This window comes from Orcinus orca, chromosome 7, assembly GCF_937001465.1.
Source record: "Orcinus orca chromosome 7, mOrcOrc1.1, whole genome shotgun sequence".
In the NCBI taxonomy this organism is placed as follows: Eukaryota; Metazoa; Chordata; class Mammalia; order Artiodactyla; family Delphinidae; genus Orcinus; species Orcinus orca.
The window spans coordinates 48,730,018-48,756,935 of NC_064565.1; the positions used below are offsets into that span (position 1 = coordinate 48,730,018).

The 26,918-nt window shown below is 33.1% G+C and overlaps 1 protein-coding gene across 22 annotated transcripts in view; it reads right to left on the minus strand.

Moving 5' to 3' along the window:
* Nucleotides 1-26,918, minus strand: part of BAZ2B (bromodomain adjacent to zinc finger domain 2B) — a 398,760-nt gene that overhangs the window by 86,412 nt on the left and 285,430 nt on the right. For 14 of the 22 annotated variants that reach the window (XR_007478277.1, XM_033421795.2, XM_049712004.1 and 11 more), the window contains 9 exons: nt 24,703-24,870; nt 23,566-23,759; nt 17,221-17,421; nt 16,508-16,903; nt 11,553-12,159; nt 9,604-9,897; nt 8,364-8,424; nt 7,469-7,577; nt 7,098-7,199 (listed from right to left, as the gene is read on the minus strand). Coding sequence is in view for 21 of the 22 variants with exons in the window: in XM_033421795.2 (XP_033277686.1) it covers nt 7,098-7,199; nt 7,469-7,577; nt 8,364-8,424; nt 9,604-9,897; nt 11,553-12,159; nt 16,508-16,903; nt 17,221-17,421; nt 23,566-23,759; nt 24,703-24,870 (2,132 nt within the window). In the remaining variant the exon portion in view is untranslated. The remainder of the gene's footprint in view (nt 1-7,097; nt 7,200-7,468; nt 7,578-8,363; nt 8,425-9,603; nt 9,898-11,552; nt 12,160-16,507; nt 16,904-17,220; nt 17,422-23,565; nt 23,760-24,702; nt 24,871-26,918) is intronic. The other 8 variants (XM_049712011.1, XM_049712015.1, XM_049712009.1 and 5 more) reach the window with 5 other exon arrangements.

The window sequence follows — 26,918 nt, forward strand, 5'->3', positions numbered from 1 at the left end:
TTTTCCTTAGGAAAAGCAAATACAATTTACATCACTTGATTCATATGCTATAAATTTTTTGAAATTATTCATCAAAAGAGTAAATTTATTACTTTTTTTCTTAATGTTTAAAACTAAGATAGTAAATGGTTCCTGAAAATAATCTTTCTTGACTAAGATTTAAAAGATATGGATAAAAAGAAAATAGATATTCAACATGATGGAGATGATGGCAGATTAAGTCTCTTATACCATTATAATTCCACTTTCAAGAGTTACTAATTTAAAGCCTTAGCAATAACATACTTCTGTAAATACTACGAAGAGAAGGAAAAAAGGGCTTATGTTTTATTTCAGAAGACTGAACAAAATAATTAAGGTTAAGTGAATGAGATAACTACATTATATACTATACACTCTAATGCGTTATACAAGACTACACTGTAAGACTATAATGTATAATAGAAATAGTTTCCAACTACTTGAACATTTGTTGAAGTACCTACTCTGTATCGGCATAACATTTTCTAAAGGTAAACTAGAGAGAGTTCTCTCCCCCAAATGACCAACATTTTTAACTAGGACCCGAGGTTCCGGCTATTCTAATGCAGGTGATTCAAGGACCACACCCTCAGCAGTAATGAATTTGAAAAAGTTTAGAGGTTGGGACAGTAAGTTGCCTCAATTGTCCACTTAAAAAATAATGATGGTCTAGATTAGGACCTGAGAATCAGAGTGGAAAGGAAAGTGAATACTTTAGTCTTTTTTTGGAGAGAGAACTTCCTGGATGTGAAGGAGAGAAGTCTGAATGGAGACCAGAAAAGTCTGGAGAAATACTTGAGAAAACTGGCAAATAAATTTATTGCTTTCAGGTATTTTATACTTTAAAGACAAAATGGAGCTTTAAAGAAAACATTTGAAATGAATTAGTTTTTAAATGTTTTCTGTATTCAGAAATTCAAAAAAGATGCTAAGAAATTTAACTTAAATAGGATTTTCTATTTCAACCTTTCTATTATTCTTCATAAATGATACTCTGAACATCTCATGAGCAACTGCTTTGTTTTAACCTTATGTTATGGACACTGAATTGTCTAGTTAAGGAGATATTTGACAGTCCTAACTCTTACATTTCACTGATAACTAAAGTCAATTTGTGGCTTACCAGAAACATGTTTAGGTCTTAATGGGAGGTGTTATCAAGTCTCACACCTGCTTCAATTTTATACTCTAGCTTATCTTTATTTTTCTTTTGTTGCTCCCATTTTGCTTGATTTTGTATACTTGAAGGTTTATTTATTTTGGGGGGAAAGCAGTATCTAAGTAAAGTAAACCAGTCCACCAAAAACCAATTCACTGAATGATCTATTTACCAAGTTACTGTGGTTTTTTATTTTTTGTTTTTTTAAGTTTTAGTATCACCAAGACTTTGCTGCAGCAATTTCACCAGGGATTTGCAGTCCTGGGCCACTAAGTGTCAATGCCCTCATTAATATTTGAGATGCCTACTACTTCTAGAACGCTCAATGTTATATAAGCGAATAGATGATCTTTACTCATAGTTTTCTGGATCAGGACCTCTATCTATCCCAGTCTTTGACTCTGATAGAAAAATAGCTGTGATGAATGTTTTAAATCTGGCTTAAGGCATTGGTCTGACAATTTTAGGTCTGTTGGTCATTGAGTGAAGGATCATTTACCGAATTGATTTCTGGCTAAATAATTTTCAGTAAATTTAACCACGGTTCAAGTAAACAAAGATAATTGTTTTCTACTACTTTTCTCTTTTAAGTGTAATTTCAGAACCTTTTACTTCCTGATACTTAGTTTATTAAAAAACTTTAGAATGTCACACTTAAAAGGGAACTGATCTTAAAGACCTCCTATAATATATATACTTCACATTACAGATGAGGAAATTAAGGCCTAGAAAAGTAGGATTCCGTTTTTCAAAGTAACATAGGATGCTGAATTACGCTGCTAGGAGTCTAAGAAAAATCTTAGGGCACAAGCAAAGCAAGGACATCAAATATTTTTCACAGGACTTGACATTCCATATTTTAAGAAAAACATTAAAGTTATTTTCATGAGAAAAATCAGAATTTTGTTGGATTTCCTTACACCTAATTCACAGTTTAGTATTATGTCTATTTTTAGCTACTTTGTGGTGCCAGAGGTAGGTAGTGAGAGCTTTATATACCATAAACTTTACAGCATTAGGGATTCTTAATCTTAATAATAAACTATATTAATATCATATACTGAATAGCACTTTAAAGACATGAAAGAGTAAGAATAGTTATCTATGCTGGGAGATGGTTGTCACCAATTAAAAACAGTTGAGGAAGATGTGGTTTGATACAATTGTTTCCACAACACTGACTATGCTTTCCAGTGACAGCAGGTTACCCTCAAAGAGTTAGGACTGTCAGATATCTCCTTAGCGCTACTCTTGGATTCTTACAGTTGGCTTCCTAGTATAGGCCTTTGCCTAGCCATCAAAAATCCTACCTGGTAGATTAGTGACATAAATTTCCAGAGTTTTGGACTTCTGGTACTGATCTTTCGTGTTCTCAGGGTCCATATATGCCCACAGCTGTGTTGCATTCGGTATGACAGTTAACAGTAGAGTTGAATTAGAACCCTGGGTGTTGACTCCCAATCGTTTGTTCTTTACTTATTTGAAATAATTACCAGCATTACAGTCTTGCCACAGACTGCGTGTTGACTGCTTTATTGTGAAGCCTCCCCTTATTCCTTATTAACAAAACCCTGATTTTAGCTGAAAAGCATTGTGCTTAGTGTTTTATCTTCCCCAGACAACAAGCTTCTCTAAACCAATGATCATAACTTCTATTTCTTTTGTACTCTGCAGTTTCTCCATGAACATTAGTTTTTCCTCAGAGTCAGGATTTCAAGTTCATTTCTGTAGTGAAATGTGTTCACAATTTCCTTTATGGAAAATGCCTTTAGGGAAAATTTATTTGGGAAGAAATGCCTGGAACATTAAGTATTTGCCACAAATATCAACTGATTAAATGACTAAGAAAAAAAGGCTCTTTTCAGTAAGAATTATAGATGTTTTTCTTTTCTCGTGGCATTATGCCATTAAAAAAAATCTTAAAAAATACATCTCAAATAGAGAGAGCAACGTTTTTTTCCTAAGTCACTTTTAATTATTCCTTCTTTGCAGCTTTCCTTTTCTTTGCTTTTTTGGCCTGAATGCAGCAGACATTCATTGACCTTTGCTTGTTAACTTCCTGGTTGAAAAAAATAAACTTAATTGTTATATTTATGCTTAGACGTTTTGTTCTCTACCATTCACACACAAAAAATCCTTCCCAAATTAGATTATCATATATTTCAAAATAATCTTTGCCATTAACAATTCATTTTGAAACCTTCATATATCGCTAACAAAAATGTGAATACTTTTTACCTTTTTACCTAAGTATCATATTTAGGAAAATAAAAATAACCCTATTTTATATTTACCAAAATCTGCCTAACTCAACCATACTTTCTATTATTCTGACACTCAAAAACAAAATAAAATGAAAACAATGATAAACATTAGGTTCAACTAGTTCTTTATAATGTGATGGAGAAGTCTGTAAGAAATATATTTACCTTATTGCCTTTTCAAAGGGGTTTCACTGGTTAAAATAGTTAAAAGAATTTCAGTAAGAAGGTAGCCAGCCAGTATATCACGTGATTATAAAGAGTACCATGGTTCATTTTGTTCCATGAAATCTATCATCTTTAAAATCATGATTTTTATAGAAGCCAGGAGGAAGTGTTTGGTATCTAAGGATCAGTAGATACTAACCAGTAGATGATTTTGCAAATCCCTTACCACATTTGTAGATTGAAATAAATAAAATTGATAATGGATAGATTAAAGGCTCCCCCAACCCCAATTTCTTGTGTCAACCCTATCTTATTTAACTAAGGACTTCTCTTTTTAATTTTTTTAAAGTTAATCATTAGATTTTTGTCCTTTAGTTAATGATGAATTTAGTAAATTTCAATAAATATGAACTCTCATACCTCTCATCTTACTGTACTGCACACAAAATTAGTCAATACTTTCAACAAATGTTTGCTGTTAATAAATATATATATAGTCACTGTCTTAAGCTCAGAAATACCTTGAGTCAAAAATGATTAACATATAAAATAACCACGGTTCTCTACTGCGGATATTATCTTCTAACAGAAATTACCATTTCCTAAATTTCATCTGTAAAATATAGAGCTTTGGAATACCATTGCTGCAATTTTTTGAAATACTTTGAATGAAATTAGAACTTAGAGAACTACTATTGGTTTTTTTTTTTTTTTGGTAAGTTTTAAGAGAAAAAAGAAAAATATGATGGAGAAAATTACATTTTCCAATGCAAATGTTTTATTAGGAGAGTGATTAAGAATACTAATGAATTTACAAATATAGCATTTCATTTGCTATCAAACACCAAAAATAAATATATGAAACTTGGAAAACTGTAGCGGTAACACTTAAAATCGTTATGTAGAATCTCCATGCATTTGGAAAACTGCATGCTCAGCTTTATTGGATTACAAGGGGTAGATGCAATTATTTTTTAAATAGGAAATTGTTTTTCATACTATATATGTAATACAAGCACAATTTAGAAATTATGAAACATGCAAGAACATAGGAAAAAAAAGTTCCACTGTACCACCAATCATTACATCCATTACTAAAATTTTGGTACATTTCCTTTCAGTCTTTCAATATGCATAGTGTTGTTTTTCAATATACGTACAGCCATCATACCATTTATACAATTTGTATAGAGGCAGACCTATTGTAAACATATACAGATCATCACTGCTTGGTAACGGTGTCTTTATCCCAAATTATATTTTATATCTTCTACAAAACTTAAGCCAATCAAAGTTATTACACATGACAGTTACTCTACCAAAAATATGTAATCTTTGCTCATTTTCATGGAAAATTGTAAGTCTATACATTTCTAATTAACTATATGCTTATACATATTGATCATACAATAAAAAAGTATATGGTTCTTCAACTATATGCAACTCTAATTAATTAACTAAATGTTGTTTTGATTACTCACCTTTAATTGTTGTTCTCTAAAAGTATCCTGAAATGAATTCAACTTACTCTTATTTTTTAACCAAGAGAAGTACAGTCAAAATTGCTAATATTTTCCCTTAGTAGTCTGCTGAAATGTTGGCAGCTTAACACATTCTGGATTTAGTAATTCATCATATTTCCTTGATTGGAAGTGATCTCTCAACAAGACAATATGCTTTGGAAAACACTGATTATGTTTAATAAAAAGTGAGTGGATGTCAAAGAACAATCTGTTCTGCCTAATAAGGCTTTATAGACTAAGTCTAATTATCACTGATAAAAAACTAAAAGTCCTTTATGTATTGGACAGCAATTAGCTTTCCTCTCAGAATAAAATTCTACTGAACTTAAAAACATAAAGATATCTTTAGCATATTTAAATGAAACAAGTAAGGTTATGATAACATGAAAATCAAAAGATTTAAAAAATGAGAATTTTTAAATAAAATTATTATTGCCTTCTAATATGTTTTGTGACTTAAAAACTGATCTAGTATATATGGAGTGCGTAAAATAACACTGTGGTTCACTAAAATTCCGAGAATCTGTTTGGTGACAAATTTAGTCCAAGTTAGACACATTTTTAAGTTTAGAAAAGAAAAATCCTAGAATATATTTCCATAAATAAGTTAAACCTCAGATGAATATATTTTGGCATTTTAGAATTACTGGTAAAGAAACAAGTGGATGTGGACATAAAAAGTCATGGACAACAATGGAAAATAGGTTACACAATGAATGCAAAAGAACACTTGTTAGAAATTTTGAGTTCAATTATGTCTCTGCCTGGTTGAGGTTGTGTAATCTTGGAAAACTCCCTTAATCTTTGAGCTCTCAAAATGAACTTCCTGCAGAATTAGGAAGGCCTCTTCTATTTCTATAACTATAAAATTAAAGGGTAAATAGTATGGAAAAACCTGTCTATTCACAACAGAAAATATTAATTGCCAGAAAAAATCTTTCTGTGCATTATAATGGGCCAAAAGAGAGAAAGGTTCAATCAAAAAAGAAAATAACAACTTCAGTTGGTTGAGCATTTTAACCTTTTGAAACATTTTCATGCGTATGATCTCATTTTAACCTCACCATAATCCTATGAGGCAGAAGTAAAATTATGATTGTCTCTATCCTGCAGATAAAGAAACTGAAGAAAAAGTGGGCATTATTTTGTTGTTTGAAATCACAAAACTATTTCATGGGTTAACAAGAATCTAGGTCTCCTTAGTCCATAGCTATGACCTCTTTCAATGGAGCTAATAAAGTTAAAGGGAATAATAAGCATATGTAGCTGAATCTAAGTAAGGAACAAAGGCAAACCATTAAAGGACACATATAAGAAACAAGGTTTCAGTGGTAAGTTCTTTGCGCTGATCGGTGAGGTTGTGTACTTAATCCTCAAACTCAAAGGGAGCTGTGGTCATTATTTCAGAAATGTGTATAATTATTTAAAAATTCAATTTCTGCAAAAAGCAGAAATTTCACTCACTTAATATTATGGAATTCCCCCTACCCCCATCAAAAATTATCAGACTTGTGACAATGAATCATGTAGCATGGCATAATCAAATGGACAAGATCCTTCCAAAAACGAAGGCATATTTATTCTCTCTTGGACTGACTTATAAACAACATGTTTTTTCCTATTCAAATTAATTTTCAAAAAACTGTTTACCTTTCAGGGAATTAAGGTTTTCCTATATTTCTCATGAACATACAGATTCTTTTATACCTGTATAAACTGTAAAATTAATGACAGAACTAACAAACAGGAAAAAGTTTACTTAAGAAATTTGAAAAAAATGTCAAAGCTCCTCGTTACTGAAATATAGTAAATTGAGGTCTTGTGAGTGTTTACCACAAAGTTATATGTATAGCTACACGAATTAACTAACAAAAGGCAATGCTCCAGAGTGTAGTGAAATTTACTTCATTTAGGTTATGTTACTACTTTTTGGTTCAAAGACTGTACTTTTTAAAAAGTGGATACCTGCGGTCCATCTCTGGCTTCATAGAAGTCACCCAATCTTATTTTTGCACTGAAGCTGAAATTGTCCCTTGAGATATCCATTATTCCATTTCTGCTGAGATACTGAAAAAATCACATATTTTTCCACTTCAGGTTTTAATAATTACAACCCAGCTCTGATGTATAGCTATCTTCAGGACACTACTGTTTTGCATATTCTATCAAGGGGCTATGGATTTACAGGAGATCAATTTAGGTTAAGCACATTCATTGGTCCCATACAAGAGAATATTTTGTATCAAGGAACTTTATCTGAGAAAGGAGTGTACTTCTTTTTCCATAAGCATGCTTAATAGGCACCAAATGTGTGTCATTTGGTGAAAAGTATGTACCTTTATTACTTCAGGGTACTGCCTAAGTTTCTTTCCACATGGAGCATAATATGCTACTTCTCCTTGAAGGCGCCCTCCAAAGTTTCTTATTCTTGTCTCTCTCTGCCAGCTACACATAACAGAAATGAGGGTTATCACATACGTAATTTTAAGAAAGCTTTTAAAAATAAAAATTTAAAAAAGTTTGAGAACACATGCTCTTTAGAAAACATGAAAAATACAAAGAAAACAAATATAAACAGCCAGTCATGCAATTCAGATACATTTACTATTAAAATAATTTAGATATTTTTGCTAAGTAATTCAACTAAAAATTAATCAAGGACTCAATTTACAAATATTAAACTCCATTAAATTTTTTAAGAGATCATACTGGCATTACGTTGGGTATTCGGACATGTTCAGGCACATGTGTCAATGTGTACTGATTTTTTTACAGCTGAAAAGCTTTAAATGAGAAGAGTACAGTAAACCTGGCTCTCTGCTCTTTGGGGATCATGAAAATTCTCAGTTCCTATTCAACCATTTTAGCCAAACTCTGCTCAAGTCCCTCAGTTCCGCCCACAGTGGCTTTCACCTTCCTTTAAATCTATCTTCACAAAAACCTCTGACACTCTTAACTGTGTCTCTGCTCTTTGCCAAATGATTTGCTCTTGTGACTGTTCCAGTCATATTCCCACCTGGATGCATATGTTCCCATCTGTCATACCTAAACCCAGAAGTTAGTCTTAATTTTTTTTCTGGTATATCAACTTCAGATATATCAGCTTTGCTCCTCTGCTCTAACAAATAACTATGCAGTATATTCACTTCTCTTATTAATAGTAGAGAATGAGAAATCAAACATGCCTAAATATGTGGGGGGAAGAATAAAGATATATCTTATTTTGCATACCCATATTCCAAAGGAATACGCAGCTCACGTTCATCTGTTACTCTTCTTCTTTTGGAAGTGCCTTCAAGAAAATTCAACCAGTTAACATAAAAGATTAGTTTACATACATGAAAACTTTTTGATAGTTTTGAAACTTTTCTTTGAATAATATATCTTAATGACTTGAATTATTTAGTGTATTTCTGCAACTTGTGCATTATTTTTAGATTCTTTTCAACAAAACACATTGTATATAAAGTAAAGGGTGTTTTTCTTTTTTCTTTGGTCTGCATGACAGAATAACTAGTATTCCTCTCTAATGAAAAGACAATGCAAGGTAAAAATATACAGCTTTCCTGTCATTTTATTATTAATGAAATGGCTAAAGAAGTAGGAGGAAAATAGCAGATAGAGGTTCTGGAAAACTATGTACAGTTGTTTTCTTTGAAAATATGAGTTTTAAGATGCTGAAAAATTTCAATATCTGGATCATACATTTTAAAATAATATAACTTCTATAGCCATATGAATCTATAGTCAAAAACACTTAATCTAGAGTACAAAGAATAGGATTATGATTATATGGAAAATTTTTCTTAAATAATGATCAAGCTTCACCAATGCAAATGCACACATCTTATATTAGTAGGATATCATATTGGTTTGTGGCAAATGAAAACAAAACTAGAAAATTTCAAGAAAACAGTGAAATATGTAAAACAATATAATATTTTACTATACACATCTATATTTTCTTAGCTATTGAATGAGAATAGAGATTAATTTGGGAGTATTAATGTAAAACCTTTTAATGAAGACCTCTGCAAGTTTATAAAAGGTCAAATAGAAAAAAAAGATACGGCATGTTAAAGGAATAATAATGCTAACTCACTAATACAAATGACATTGGCTATGTGTTGGGCAGATATGCAATTGTACCTTAAGTAACCAACTGAGCTCATTTTTATAAATTACAAAAAAGTCCACTGTCAAACTCTAAATTCTAGAAGCATAAACTGAACACAAAAACAGGAAAGTATGCAAACTCAAAAGCTGCCATCAATCAGGTTCTTAAATTGGAAGCACAGAGAATAAAAATGGTAATGAGTCATATCCTTTGAAAATACACGCTGACCTTTCTTAGCCAACCTAAAATCTAGCCCTCGATTCCAGTGAGATCATCCCCAGCACACTGTATAAATAAGAATTCTTGTTATGGTTTGACTTCTACTTCACAATAATAAAAATAAAGTGTAGGTACCAGAGTGTGGACTTGAAGTAAGTGTGGAAGAAGGTGTGCCAAGGAAAGCAGGTGACTGGGATTCAGAACATAAGGCAGCAGGAGCAGAGCCTGGGGCTTTTGCTATGTGGAGGTTACGAGGTGTTGAGTGAGCTGTGAGACTGATGGAAGGGCTTTTGACAGAGGAAGTTGTTTTATTCAGTTTCATTGAAGTTTTCTCTCCTTCAGTATCACTATCTGATTCATCTTGGTCTTTATCATCATCATCATCCTCTTCTGATCCTTCTGTATCTGATTCTGAATTACTATCTGATTCTGGGAAGTAAAAGAAGCATTTGTATATTATAACTAGATAATCACCAACAGTTTGCAGTTTGTATCTAAATGGAATAGTTCAGGAATCAGCATCTGTGACTGAGAACTCAAGTGAGCAACTTTTCTGAAGAGTAAATGTAAAAATTACTATCTTAAAAGCTATTTGAGTACAATGTATGCAGGCCATAAATCCTCAAAATTCTTCATTAAAAGTAACTGTTTTACTCAAATTATAAAACTTAAATCATAAAACAGTTCTTCTCACATGACAGTATTCACATGATGAGTTTCTGCTTAGTGGTTTCAAAAGCACTTTTAATTTAATAAAGAAGCCAAAGTATAGAGGAAACAGAATTGATTATTTAAATTAATAGATTCTAGTAGCTTAAGAAGCATACTAGGTTCAGTATGAGGAAGAGAACTCTGGAACTATCGTTATCCTTTCTTCTGGGCTTTGAGGCCAAAGAAAACAATTTTTGCGGGGAGATGTTTGGCTTTGGGGGTTACAGTTATTCTATTTAGCTGCAAGATTTCATCAAGTTTCTCAGGCTTTACAAAAGACTAGGATTACAGAAATAATTGTGGGGAATAATTTAATGATTTAATAATTTAAGTTCATGCTAGCAATGTAGTCCTATAAATGCATCCATTCCTATAGATATGTAAAATCTATTTCTGGGTTAAACTTGATAACACAGGACTAATACTTGGACTGTATCTTAATCGTTCCCAGAACAACAGCTTCTGTGGAATTGTTTTTTGTGTAGTACTAGCTGTCGACACTGAAGTTCATTATAAAAATTATCTTTGAAAGTGATTAATATTGATATCCATGATCTATCATGCAAAGTTGTGTTTATGGGAACCCTAGGAAAAATATCAGGAAAAGCTGTTCTTACCCTGAGCAAATAGGTTGTTTTTACCTTATAGACACTTTTTAAATTGTATAATTGACTATATTTTCCTCTTCATATTGGTAGATAGAAAATTTACAATTGGATTTGTGGCTGACTAGGAACAAATCCAAAACCTTTCATAATATGTATTTCATCTTTGTATTTAAATTTTAAGCTATCTTATATTTTATGTTTTCAATCTTCTGTGGAACAAGAAGGAGAGTTAAGAGGAAATAAAACAAAAAGAAATTAAAAAGAAAACTAGAAAGTAAATCAAAATAAAATCAGGGGGTACTCTATATATGTTGTTAAATACATTCTGTGTTGCTAACAAATATTCATAGGGATATAGGTTTTTGGTATTTTCTGAATCACTGTGACTACAATTTTACCTTTATTCAAAATATCTAGTGATACAATATAACAAGCAGCAGAAGAGATGAAAAAGAAAGGACAAATGAGTGGTCATGAATTAAATGAAAATGAAGCAAGTTCCTGAATTTCTTAATTCATGAATTATTTATATTCAATTTAAAGTTATTTGTTTAATGTTAAATGAATAACAGAGCTGAGAACTTAATTTAGGATTTCCAATTTCAATTATTCCTGTATTTTACCACTCATTATAGAAAGGCGCATAGCTGTGTGAAACACAGTGAATGACAATGATTTTCAGTCTGTGAATTAAGAACCTCTTTAAAATGTTTTGGTTCACATAGCATTTAGAGAAATACTTTAAACTTAAAAATAGAAAATAACCTGATTGGCTGTCATCAGATTCATCATCTTCATCATCTTCCTCATCTTCTTCCTCATCATCTTCCTCTTCATCTTCATTTGAATCTTCAGAATCTTTGCTACTAGGAATGTCTGAATCTGTTCCTCTGAACTGTTCCACTAAAGATTTTGCAGGATGAGAGTGATGCTGTGTTTTTACTGTGTTCACATTATTGCTAACTGCTTTTTCCTTCCCTTGACTATGCAGTATGGGAGAGGCAGAGGGCATGACAGTTGTCTGATTGCCAGGGGTTCTTCTCCCACTTGTACTCAGATTTACAGGTGAGGAAAAAGGGGTGCTACTTGAAGTAGCAATGTTTTCATTAATCTTACTCTGCATTTTAGTTTTGGTAGTAAGTGCCAGAGGAGCTTCTTGAATGACACTTTGAATAACTCCATTTGGTTGATGATTACCTAAAAGTGCATTTGTCAAGAAAGGATTAGGGTGGTTGTTTTCTAATGTTTGTTTTGGATGTGCTGGTGAACTAGAGGTTGCTTTTGGATTTGACAAAGCTGCAATAACCTTCTTCAGGCTCTTAGATGACTCCTGTTTCTTTAACTGAGCTGGGAATGTCTGTTTATATTGTTCCTGTTGAAACATAAGTTTAAAAAAAACAAAACAATAATGTATCATAAGAACAAAAATTACTTTTTTTTTGCCTTCTGTATCTGACACAGCTACTCATATACAAATTTAAATCATGATATACAAGTGCTATAAAAGTAGTGGCAATAATGACTAGTTGGTTCCTGAATCTTGCTAGACATAATATATTTAAAAATTCAATTAGTCTTTCTGCTTCAAAACATGTTTCCTTACTGCCCACCTCTTATTACTACAGCTCCCGTTTTTCTCAATAACCCAAAGTTGAAACTCTCAAAACATCTTTTACTTTTCTTTTTTCCAAGTCAGCCATATTACTACGTGGTTTGGATTCTCTCATTGAAATATTGCTCAAATTTAAGCTGTACTATCACTTCTTCCTAACCAACTCCCAATATATGCTATATGCCAATGCCAATTCTCTCGTTATATAAGCCGTATTTTATTACATTAGCTCTTTGGTCAAAACCTTTAGTGCCTCTTCCATCATTGCCAACTTTATAAACCCTAAACAGTTAAATCTGATCCTCAAGTTACTTTTTACTACCTTTGTTGTCCAAGTGGACTATTTGCCATGCTCTGTGCATGTCATACTTTCACCACCTCCACATTTTGCCATCACCATTTTCTTTGCGTGAAATATCTTCCTCTAATAAATTTCAAGCAGATGAAATCCTGTTCATTCTTCAAAATCCAACCCAAGAAGCTTTCCATGTTTGTCCCAGCCCAAAGTACTCATTGCCTCTATCCTTGAGCTCCTTTATACCCCCTTTTATTCTATCCTGTATTACCTACAGTAATCATGATTTGAGGTTAGTGGGAAGGCTGGCTCAACATTCTGTGGGATACACTTTTGAGTGCCTTCAGCACATTAACATTGGAAAGAGTTTAGAAAATAGTTTAGAAAAATTATACCTTCCTTGGGAAAAATTATTTTGTAAACCATTAAGCCATAAAATTTACATATGTAAATAAGAAACAAAAAATTATTTGGCTATCAGAATCTTCATGAAAAGAATAACATCATATGAATTTCATTAAATTTGTATAATTAAAATATAAAAAAACAAACCGAAATAGGATGATTAAAATATCAAGTTAATAGAAATAGAGTTGAATTTTGAAAGGTAAAATTCTGTAATGAAAATGGTTGCCTTGAAATTAAAATCAGCAGTACTGTCAGCATTGGACCTGGGCTGTTAACACTCAAGTCAGCAAAGCCTTGTGGTGGGTTATTTCACAAGTATAAATGCAGATGGAATGCCATATAGAATGACTTATTAAATATTTTAAAGCACCAGTACTAATAAGCAGTAAGAAATCCCCATATAAACTTCTTTATCTTATTTAACTTATCCTCACTGTATTTGTTTAGAAAATTAAGTTAGTACTTTGTAAACAAAGACTGTCACATTATATTTGTATTGATACATAAAGCAATGCCTCACAAAGAGAAACTGCTTAATTGGTATTTATTCAGTGAATAAAATATGGAATATTATACTACATAATTGTGTTTACCTTTTTAAAAGAATTTTATGGCAAAATTTTTACATAAGATAATTTAATATAATTTTACTTAATATTTATATGAAACAAATATTTTATGTTATATTATGTGAGTATACATATAATGTACTTATACTTCATATTTTATACATATGCTGATTTAAATTTTCAGCAGAAAAATTTAGTGTATTTTCATTTCTTAGAACAAAATTTTGTCACATAATCATTTTGTATTCTTTTTTTAATAGGTAGTAAATATTCCTTCCAAATACATAGGATCAAAAGAGTAATGAAAATAAAAACTTTCCCTTTAGTTTTAAATTTTATTTTAATTTTTTGAAATTGTTTCTCACTCTATAACTCTGAAGAATCACTTCTCATATGCTGACATCTGAAGGTTTTCGAAAATAACCAACGATCACTGTATTTTATCCCAAGACTAGTATCAGTAACTCTTTTACAGCAAACATGCTATCTTTTTTGATATTAGGGGTGTACATAAAGTAGGAGGGGAGAAAAAAGAGACCTGTATAGCAGCAAGTGTCCTGCTACTTTAAGATATCCCCTTGGGTGACAGAAGTATGAGAAGAGAGAGGTTCGAAGCTTTGTCCTACCACCAAGCTCTTGCTCCCCTAGTTCTTACCTGAGTCTCTGTAAGGCCATAAAAAATCCACTAGGCAAAACTTGATAAAGATTTTTCACTCCTGGTCTTTATATATGATTAATGTATATTGATTTAAATTAAATGTCTACAGTATAAGGGTATGAAAGGATCCAATGATTAAATAACACTGAAGAAAATCATAAGACTAGTGTGGGAGCCAGATACATAGCAGGAAGCATGAAACAATTGAGACTATCATAAGAAATCAAGCAAAATTCTGTTAGACTGTCACATAAAGAAAGAGAACTGATATAAGAGAAATATTTCTAAAAATATCCTTTAACTCAATAGTAGATACCAATAAAAAGTAGATAAAGTCACTGAGAGTTGAGTCTACTGTGAATGCCCATTCACATAAAATATTTCCCATTAACAACCATTATCATTTCAGAAACACCAAATTATTTCATCTTAATCATGGGCTTTGAAATCAGAATGATCTTGGTTTAAAACCTGTCTGCTCTTAACTTGTTATATGATGTTGAAAAGTGACTTAACCTCTCTGAGCCTTAGTTCCTTTATCTGACACAATTTTGTAAGGATTACATAAGATCCTATGTGTAGAAAGCCTAGCTTGGCTACATTTAAATAAGCAAGTGTTTAATAAATGACTTTCTAATAGGCAGTCATATGAAAATCTTTAAATAAGAATTTAAGAAACTCTGAAAAAATTAAGAAAACTTTCATAATGCAAGTAACTCGATGTGGCTCTATACATTCATTTGTCTTAAAGTGGAATATATATTAATGAAAAATTAAAATAACCCAGTGTGATTTTTAATTTGCTTAATTTCTCAAGGAGAGTCAATAATGTGATGCCAATAACTCCTTATGATTGACCCATGCATTACAAGTTCTCATATGTGTGATACTATGATACCACTGGTCATTCCATTTAGATCAGTGGTTCTCAAATTTGGCTGCACATTTGAGTCACTTGGGAGGCTTTTTAGACAAGTAATACCTCAGTCTCAACACAAGAGATCCTGATTTTAAATTGTTCTAAGGTGGTTAGTTCATTTTTAAAGTTTCCCAGGTGATTCTAATGTACACTTAGTCTTGAGAAATACTCATTTAGATTCTCAAAAGAGCCTGATTTGCTCAAGTCATTTTTCTTTGACCTTGTTCTGAAATTCTTCACTGTAAAATAAAAGTCAGTGGACAAGGACATTGCAACTTTTTTGAGAAAGAAAGGCAGCATACCACAGTGATTAAGAACAAGGATTCTAGTACCACACTGCCTAGGTTTGAATTCTAGCTCCATCACCAACTAGCAGTGTGATCTTGGGAGAGTTATGTAAGTCTTATGAATCTCAATTTGATCATCTGAAAACGGACATAATATTATTAGTGGCACTTACAGATGTTAGTATCCAATGAGTAAATGCATGTTCAGCACTTAAAACAATGAATGGCTGGCAAAACAGTAAGTGCTCTACAGGTCTTTTCCAATGATTAGGATGCCTACTGATAATTTGTATAACCAAAAGACAGGAGACTGTGTTCAAAAATAATATTTTTTCTCTAGTCTGGGTGAGTTCTAGAATAAAAAGCACTGGTTATTTAATTACTAGAATTCTTCTGGACATATGACTGTAGACTATATAATATTATAATATAAAACTAAAAGCAAGAAAATAAAGATGAAAAAAATTCTCTGATGAGAGTGGTTCTGGTGTTTATAGAAGTAACGTTACTAAAAATATTTTGTATTTTGTATAATTAATTAAGAATGGTAAAGGAAAAGCATTCTTTATAAAGGATTTTTATACTTAAAATTGACAAATTATAGGACTACAGAGGTAAATGACTCAAGAGTTCATTTCTTTAAAAAAGAATATACTAATATTAGAAAAAAAAGAACATTGATTTTAAACAAAAGTAATTGTAAAGTATGTCCAATACAAACATATTTCTTCCCTTACTGCTAAATCATTAAACCTGGGGAAAAATGACAAGACTGTGTTGCCAAAAATACATTCAACAGATGTGTATGTAAATATAAAATCAGAGAAATTTAGTTTTCTGATGTGCATATTCTATTCCCGGTGACTAAGAAAGTATAACAATAAGAGTAGAATTCAGTTTAAACTTGTATAAGACTATATAAAAGCTGTTTTTATAATAGTAAAATTCTTCTATAAATAATTTTTAACTCACCCGTTTGGAACGCAATTCACTGGTCAAAGGACTAGATTCTTCAGAGGTATTTTTATTCCCTGCTTTAAGTACATCAGGAGAAGGAACTATGAGTTTCATGTAAATTTCCTTTTTGGCTTGATTTACCAAAGATAAAGGTTTCACATTGGACACCAATCCCGTAGACTGTATTACACTTGTGTGTTTGTTCACAGATTCCTCCTTTGCCTGAGAGCTTTGGAAAATAAATGGAAGCTGCTGTGACAAAACCTGAGGCTGCTTCTGCTGGGATTGGAATGATGAGTGAGTCTGGGACTCAGACACAAGAGGTAATGGCTGGTGTATTCTTTTTTCCTGGGCTTTTTCAGTTGCTTTCTGTCCTTCTGCTTTTGGGTCTGAAACACCATGTAATAGCACCTGTAAATACAAATTAAAAGGCAACTTCTTAACATCTATGAAAACAAAGAGCATCAAGGAGTAAAACATGGAGGAAAAAAAGGGTACTTAAAAAAGTGTTCCTAATGACTTACAATAGATATATAAAACTCACTAAAAAATACACAAAATGTTCCTTTAAAAATGTTTCACCACCTCCTTTTTTTTCTTATGCAAAAGGAAGAACTAAAGGCAATGATTAACTTTAAACTTTATAGATTTTGAGAGTTAAGATAAGACAGTTAATTCCTAAATTTGAATAATGTGTAGATATTGCCAATGAAATGATTTGTACCTACCTGGTTGTTACTTTTATGTTGTGCTTCACTCTCTGAATCAGAATCATCATCTTCACTTTCTTCAATACTTTGATCTTCTTCTTCATCTTCCTCTAGATCATCTGAATCACTACTACTAATGCCTTCACTTGATGTGTCTGATGATGTGCCTGAATCACTATCACTGTTGCTAGAACTTTCCATAGCTTTCTTCCTTGGTTTCTGGATAAAGACAAGATTTTTAAAAAGACTTCTATTTTTGGAGAAAATTCAAGTTTCAGTAAGAGGTATGCTCTTTTAATTTTTTAATGATATTTTCAATCTCAAAACATTTTTCTAAAATGTCATTTTAGAAAAAAGTAAAAAATCACATGTTTTAAGGGTATTTATTCAACCAACTGATCAAATTAACTTATCTGACAGGAATTCTCCAGTAAAAAGTATAAACTCTGTCAATATGCTATACAGTATTCTGTATAGAATATTGAAAACATCAATATAGTGTGTATATATGTACATATGTATACATATATACACACTCATATGACTGCCATGCTTCAAAATGTAGGACAGATTAAAAAGAGCAATTTATGATAGGGTTACATACACTGATGTTCTACATTTAGCTTTTAGTCTTCTTTCTTTGTGCAAATAGTGAATCAGTAGCCAAACACACCTTTCTAGGTGCTGGACTCCAGTGAAGTCTAAGATGAGCCTCTGCCTTCAAGAAACTTACATTCTAGTGGTGGTGGTGGTGGACTAGACAGAGAGTAATTTCAAAACAAATAATCCCATATAGTAAAAAGTACTGGAGAGAAGATAAAATAGGTAGAAAAAGGCTTAAGGGGCTGCTTTAATTAGGGTCAAGGAATTTAAGTTTTTTAATATTTCTGAATCAAAAAGATAGAAAAATATGATAAAGAAGGAGATTAATTTCTGGAACATTTAAAATCCTATAGGACAATGAAAATCCAAAGCTGGAAAGGGACATTTGGTCGCATAAAAGGAAAGTTGTGTGTTTAAAGGACAGACAATGGTAGTGGATAAAGAGATGAAAAATAATGAGATGAATTATAACTAATAACTATATAACAATGAAAAAGTTAAAATTCTGCCAATAGGAAGACTATAAAGGAGAAATGTCAAAACGACAGAGCAACAAGATTGAGTACAATCCAAAGTTACTTAGGAACATTTCTACAGTGTTTGCTGGTAGATAAAATAGAGAACAAGATACAGAAAAATCAGCAATAAATTACAAAAGCAGCAAATTAGAAAAGTTATGGCCTTAATAGAAATACAACCTTTCATAACTACTGGGTTTGGAGAATAAAAGACAGTAATACACCTCTACAACAGGATGCCAGGTTGAAGCCGTAGTTACAGATTGCAAACCTACACTCTTTCCTTCGTGTCTTCTAAAATTTGATTTAAATCATATAAAATACATGAGTGAGGAGAGTCACTCCTGTTATATTCTGTTTGCCATGGTACTGTGTTAACTGCTCCAAACTAGCAACTGTAATGCTTCCTCCACAGACACACCCTTCGATAAGCTAATATTTCCATCATTCCCTGAGCTACCTTCTTCCCTCACAGTAAAGCAAAAAGTGAATTGGAATAAAGGAAATCAAAGGATGAGAAAGACCAAAGTAGAGATTAAAGGGAAACAATAGTAATATAATAACATTAAGCCTATCATTTATTTGGCAGAGAAACCGCTCCTTCTTTGCAACCAAAATCTGCTGTGGAGTTTTCTAAGCATGTATAGCAAGACTATGAAAGTCATTTCATTTGACTATGAAAGTCAAATCCAAAGTTATCACTTTCGGATTTAGTAGAAGCTAAGTAAGAAAGGGAATGAGGGAGCTACCGTGATTTGGCAGAAAAAAAAAAACTCCTATTTCAATGTCCAAGTAATCTGTGTAGTTTTAATTTAAAGGCAGCATGACAGATGGGTCCTATACTCCCCAAGAGTGGGTCTAGAGATGCGGGTTCTAAAGCTTTAGGGAGCATAATATTCAGCACAGAAGTTGCTGCAACCAGCAGATTCCTGGGTCCCAATTCCAAACAGGCACAGGGATCTGTATGAAACAAGCCCTTAATGTGATTCTGGTGCAGGTGGTCTTTGCAGAGCATACTCTGACAGTGTGCAAAGGGTTTGTGTTTTATAAGGTAACAAATTTAGTACCCATGTTAAAAAAAAAAGTAGACATGAGTAGACAAGTCCAAGTATTAGAGAAAAATGAATTTCAATATCACCAATTCCATCTCCTTGGTCCCTATTAACATGTGTGGGGGGTGAGGGTGGTCCTTTTGCCTGCTCACAATTAGGTAGTCTGTCTTTTTTCTGTCATTTATACATTTTAAAAATGAGTCTTCTTAGGTTCATAAAAAAATGATCAAAGGAGAGTTTATTAATAATAAACTCCACCCCCCAACCAACCTGGGAAAGCTTTTCAGAACCCTCTCCTTGAACTTTCATTTCACTGTATATTTCTTACATTCAATAGCAAAACAAATACATATTCAAGGCTATTATGTACCAGGCACAGTTGCTCTAGTCTCTGGGGATACGAGGGTGTGATAAACAGACAGCAACTCTGCTCTCATGGGAACAGGGAGAAGAGAATCAACAAACAATATAAATAAGGGTTTTTCAGTGATAAATACCATGACTAAAACAGGATAATTGAGTAGACAGTGTGTGCTGGATGGACATTTAGATGTAGTTGTCAGGTAAGACTCTTCTGAGCTGAGACCTAAATGGAGAGCAAGAGCCAGTCATAGAAACATAAAAGGGCCTTTCAAGACAGGGGAAACAGCAAAGGCAAAAGCCACGAGCTGGAAACAAGTTTGACATGTTCAAAGAATGGAAAAGTCAGCTAGACCTGCTACAGCACAGAAACCTGGGAGAGAACAGTAGGAAATAAGGCTGGATGGACTGGCAGGGGTGAGACCACACATGGTCTTATGGGCCATGGCAAGGATTTTATTCTTAGTGGGATAGGAAACTATTAGACAGAGTGGTAACACAGGATGTTTTAAAACGGTAAAAAATCACTTATGTTTTTAAAAGACTGTTACAGCTGCTGTGGTAACAATAATTTGTATGGCAGCAGGAGTGGAACTTAACCTTGAATTGTCTTATTTTTTTTTCTCAACAGGCTGTATGTTAGTATATTTTAGCTTGTGTTGACTTACTTTAATTGTTTAATTTAAAATACTTATATTTATTCTAAATATACATGTACACTATGAGAGGGAACTGGACTTAATCAATGATTTTCAATGAGTACTACTGAGATAAGTAACCCTGCCTCCCAGGAGGGATTATCAAAATCAGCTGAAGAACATTTTTCAAACTACACATGAAGAGGGCTGATGAAGCAATTTTTTTTTTAAGTTTTTAAAACTGAAAAACATTGGGTAATAAAAGTATAGGATTTTCTTCTTCAGTTTCAACTCACTTCATCTTCATTTAACAACCTACTAACGCAAATTCATTCCAGACCATGTATTATCCAAAGATACACTTCTGAAATCTTAAGTTCTAGTATCCCTCACATTGATAGTCAATCTCTCTCTAGTGTTACTTCTATGTAGATGTAAATCAACACCCCTATGGTACCTGGAATTTCTTTATATCATTAAAGAGGTACCTCTGCAAGTTTTTAATACCTGCTCCTGGAAATATTTTCTACTTTAACAGCACCAATTTTGTTTAGGAATGTCAATACTGATTCCTTACTAGAACTAAGGACACGATCTGTTTCAAATCCATTCCTCCAAAGTCTTGCCTTGTACCTTACAGAGGCACTAGAGATACTAGATGTTACTAGATTTAGCACTACTTCTAAGAGGTAGGATAGTGTTAAGTTTAAAAACATGGACGCTTAACTTTTAGAAATACATATAGATATAAATATATTCCATGATACTATGTCTACGACCTGCTTCAAAGTACCATGGGAGCAAGGAATGCGTGGTGTTTTCAGACAGCGTCTGGTGTGCAGAGAAGCTAGAAGCAGTACAGAGACAGGCCTTTGTAGCTCGTACTAATGTGAATGCCCTTGAAACAAATCATAAGGGAAAAGAGTAAAGAGCAGTTGAAGAGGAACAGGTGGAAAGTATGACCCTAAAACCTGTGTCCCTGGAAGGAAACAACCAGGAGTCTTTTATCACATTTGCTCAAGTGCTCAGTGGGGTGGCTTGAAGAGGAAAGTAAATGTTTGTCTTGGGGCCTAAATAGAGTCCTGTCGAATTTTTGTGATGGCTATCATTAGGCTTTGAGGCTTCACCAGATGACCTTCCCCCAGGCCCTCATATGTCTTGCTATGTGCTGGAAAACATTTATCTTCTGTTGAGAGGGAACTGAAAGATCTAGAGGAAGTATTTCTATAAAATATGCTGGGCAAAAGGGAAGAAACCTTTATTCGTTTAGCTGATCCTGGAAAATATATGGAGCTCAATGCTGTCTTGAGAAAGGACAAAGAAAAGTTTGATAAAATAGTTCCTTGGGGTGAAAAATTGGAGCCTGGGAGGCATGTTGTTCAGATTTAAAGTTCAAATCAGCGCTATCTGAAATCAGTGACTACTCATACCTTGCTCGTGCTGTGGTGTGTCACAAGCTTTTCAATTCCCTTATTATTATAGCTGAGGTCATGGAGAAAGTGGTATTACAGTATCACAAACTTTTGACTCTCTTCCCCCAGAAAAATCAGGCCCTGAAAGTGGTTTTTATAAAATCTAGACGAAAAGACATTGCTCTAGTTATTATCTTTGTTTCCGAAATGTTTGCAGTTGATGGGAAGGCTTTAACTCAGAATAAACCAAGACTTCTCTCTCAAGAAGAAATTCCCAATGGGAGCAGACCAAATTCACCGATACAGATGCACTTACTAGAAATTCTGGATATAATGTGGTAGTTCCTGTAGCTGGAGGTATCTCAGCTTACTTGGTTGGATGAATGAAATCTGGACACAGTGGTGAACTATACTTAGTAAAGTTGAAATGTCACAGCTTCCCTGGCATGATGTGGAAGAGGAAATCCAAAGGCTCAGAGTGACCAGAATATTGGAGTGAATTTACCGTGTGCAATCTGCATACCCACCCTACTCCTGATACTGCTTCTACGGCAGACAAGGTCTAGTCAGGAGGCAGAAACCACATGATCAATTTGAACAGCGAAATTTTATCATAAGGAAGCAACAACTAGTAACAGAACATGAACTACTAAGAGGGAAAGAGACCTGTGAAGAATACCGGAATAGCCGATGTAGGGAAGAGCCACTTCCTGTATGGCTGAGGTAGAGTACTAAAATAAACTCGGAAGAGGGTCTTTCTTCTCCAACCCCTCATTCACCCAAGGCTGAACTTCAGACTTTGTTGGAAAGGATGTGGCTGTTGCCCACTGGATGGCAGAGAAGCTCACTGAGGTATCACAGATCAAGGCTGGTACACAGGAGACACCACCTGCTGGAGTGCCAGAAAAACTTGCTGGGAATCTGCTATCAGGGGTGACAGTAAAGTTAGCTAGAAAGCCAACCACTGGCATCCCAGAAAAACTCACTAATAAGCTGCCTGCTGGGATGTCAGTGACACTCACTAGACAGTATACAGTACTGGGTCTCCTGAACACAACTGGCAGAGTAGCCGCCGGCTGGTGAGGAAGCCACCCACTGGCAGCCACAGCATAAGACCAAGAAGAAAACACTTGAACCAGGAACAGAAGCATTTTCCTCTTCCAGCGTGTCTCTAGGACCCTCTAATGACAAGGTCTAACATAGTGCCAACTGGCAAAGGAGAAAAGGAGAATTCAGCTGGGGTTATGATGAAATATAATTGGCCATGAGATGGTAACTGTTGAAACTGAATAATGGGTACACAGGATTATTATGCTATTCTGTCTTCTGTGTATATTTGAAATTTTCCATAATGAAAGGTTTTTTGTTTTTGTTTTCCTAAAGCATGGGCTCTGGAGTCAACCTGCCTGACTTTGAATCCTGACCACTTAATGGCCAACTATTTGGGGGCTCTTTTTCCGAGTTTATAATAATAGTACCTACCTCAGTAGGGGTATAAGGAGGATTGAAATAGATATTATATGCAAAGCAATTACAGCAGAACTGGCCTCTGTTAAGTTCTCAATAAATCTTATCTATGACTACTATTTGTATTATTTATACTGGTGCTGACAGTTTTAATTTTTTAGATGCATAATACTAAAACCACCCCGCAAAAATGAATATCTATAAAAATAGGAGTTGATAATTCATAAAAAGTTATTCCATAGATTCAGGTGGTTTGATCTTTAGAACACTTATATCGATCTGTTATATATTTGTGCCTCAAAGAACAACTTACCTTATCTTTGATTTTGTCAGCTCTAGCATCCAAAGGCTGGGTTTTGTTTGGTTCCTGACTACACTTTCGATTTCCTCCACCTGAGCTTATACTTTTAGTTTGTCCCACAGAACTTGAAGCAGTAGTGGATAGTACAGATGTGTTGATACCAGATACAGACGATGTATTGTTTCCATTTATTGACCCATTTACACCTTGAAAGTAAAAATAAATATATTTATGCAAGAGAATGTTATTCAGCCATAAAAAGGAATGAAGTAATGACATATGCCACAATGTGGATGAGTCTTGAAAACATTAAGCTAAGTGAAAGAAGTCAGACACAAATTATGATTCCCTCTGTATGAGATATTCACAACAGGTAACTCTATAGAGATAGAGCGCAAGCTAGTGGTTGCCAGGGACTGGGAGAGGGAATAATAGAGAGAAACTAGTTAATGGGGATGAAATTTCCTTTCGGGGTGATGAAAATGTTTTGAAACTAGATAGAGGTGGTTGTTGTACAACACTATGAATGCATTACATGACACTGAATTGTTCAGTTTAAGATGGTTAATTTTACATTTATGTGAATTTCACTTCAATTAAAAAATTTTTAGAAAGATAATTAAATGCGAGTATTCCCCCTTTCGGAGCAAACTCCCCAAACACTTACTTAAGTGAAAAGAAAGGTAATAATAAACCATCTAAAATGCTATTATAATTTGCAAATGTATTCTAACAACAGTTATCAACTATGAAATATTAATGACAATTTAAAAGAAAAAGGCATACTAACATATTAGTTTTAATTAATTTAATGCTTAATTACAGAAAAAGTAATATATTTTATTGAGTGAACATGAAGGAGGTAATGAGATACAGAGGAAAAAGCAGTGGAGTCTGGAGTTAGAAAACGTGGGTTAAATTCTGCTATGCAATGTCAACATGTAAACAGCGCTTCCTTGAATAACTTATTTAACCTTAGCTGCAAAATGACAATGCTTCCAATCTCAAAGAGTTATTATAAGGATTAAGCAAGACAATGTGAAAGTGTCTAGCACAATGCCCCATAATTGTTACTAAATGTGAACCCTATTAAAAATAGGTATTGAAATGGAGGATTTGTAGTACTTCACTTAAAGTTAACATGGATACCTTTTTCAGGACCATTTCGATTACTTTTTCCCGAAGCCCTCGAATGGAATGAAGAAGAATCATGATTCTGGGCTGGAGAAGCAAACAGTGGTGGAATTCCCAGTAATGGTGGAAAGAAGGTTGCCCCTGCACGCGTATGAACATCTGTTGTTCGCCACCATTCTGCACCTCAAAGTCAAACACCAAACAAGCAAAAATATTTGAATTAACTTTCTAGCTAATTTAACAGTGCTTTTTATATTTTATTCCTGAAAAAAAAATTCAAATTTCATCTTGGAACAGAATTGCTGAATTACACATAGTTCTGATCATCTTTCTAATTATAAGACAGCTGATTAGAAGTTATACACTCATTATTCTGCTCATTAAGACAGTATCCAAGGATCTTCACTTAGCAGCTTCCTTGAGTTCAAATTTATGAAGAACAAAAGTAGTCTATGGTTTTAAAAATAAAATGGGAAACTTGGAATATTAAAGAACTATTTGACTCTTTGATGACTTACATCATAATTTTTCTAAATTAGTAAAGAAACAATATTTAAGACTATTTTAATCTACTTTAAAACCTTAGAATTTAAGGTTACCATCTACAACCTATGTTAAGAATTTCCTTAAATTACATACAATATAAAGCTGGCTTTGATAAATCAGGTGGTTTAAATAATAATACAAAGACCACTGTAATCCAGCATATCTCAAATGCATTTTTGGAAGAAAACATCCTATACTCAAAACAATAGAGATAGCAAAATCAGTAAGCCTTTTTTTTTGGGGGGGGGGTGTCTAAGCAATGCAAAGTGCTTCAAAGAAGATTTTTAAAACAAGTTAAGTCACATTAAAATATAAAAGATTTATAGTTTCTCCCCTTAAAGTTAATGAAGAAAGCCTGAATTTTATTTATACTTCCTCTCATAAATTACAGATAACAATGTTTTATCAATGTAAAATGACTAAATGGTAGAAAATCATCAAATGCAATTTAGATATTCAAACAGTGGCTTTTAGTTAAAACTTTTAGAAAAGGAGAGAAGACAAATTTTATAGAATACATTATTTAGGGAAGGGTGAAGATTAAGAGGAAATTTGAAATAACCCAATGGACAGTCTTGTATTGCCCCATGTAAAATCTCGGAAAGAATATTTTCCAATTGGCTAACCAGCTAGATTACCAAATCAGTTATTACCTTTCAGGCTAATCTTCCAAGAGATATAGGATACTTTTTATTGACTTGATAACCACGAAAAAATTAGAGGAAAAACCCCAATAATATAGTATGGGAAAAATTCAATATTGTCAGTGTACTGTATTATATGATCTTTAAAGCTTTTCTAGGAATATCTCTTTATTAAAAATAGGATGTTAAGTGATGTGCACCTTCATTAGCTAAAGACAAAAGTTTAGCTTAATAAAAAGTGAAATGTTCATGGTAACTGACATTCTGAAAGGTCTAAAAAACAGTATAAGCAGAAAACTGCAAAAGCTATTCTTCTGCACTGCAGGAAGGCACTGCTAGTGAAATGACACCAATGTATATTCAGCAGTGGCTGAATGATGGGAACTGAACCAAGAGTAACTATACAAAACCATAAATCATTTATCTACTGTTTAGATGAAAGAACTGTATGTAGATAGGAAGAAAAACTATGTATTTGGGGCTTGTATTAGCACAGCTGGAATCTGTTGTTATTTATAGGTTTGAAAACTACGTCCTACATAGCTGATAAAAAAGGAAACTTCAGTTTCCTGAAATATTCATATTATTTAAAATAGAGTCTATAATTAAAGCATTACAGTTGAACGTTCAGACTTTGTAAACAACCCACAAATCGGTAAGGCAGTCAAAGTGTAATAAGACTCAAATATTTTAGACATAATCAAACTCAGAAACAACATAAAAATGTACTTAGAATGTCAATGGTAAATAAGCACACAATAGGGATTAGAAAAAAACACAACTGGAAGATGTGTACGTTATAAATAAGGTGACACCATGAGTAAAAATACAAGTAAATAAGATCAATTAAATAAAAAGATGAAAAAGATAGTGCTTCTGATCACAAGCTTCATAAATGTCTAATAATTCATGGGAAATAACGGAATTTTTGACAAGTGATGAGCTTATTTCTCTTCCAAATTTAAGAAAATAAAAAAACAAAATTTAGCCACTCACAAACTAGCTTGTTGATAAAATGAAATATACAAAATAAGAATCACA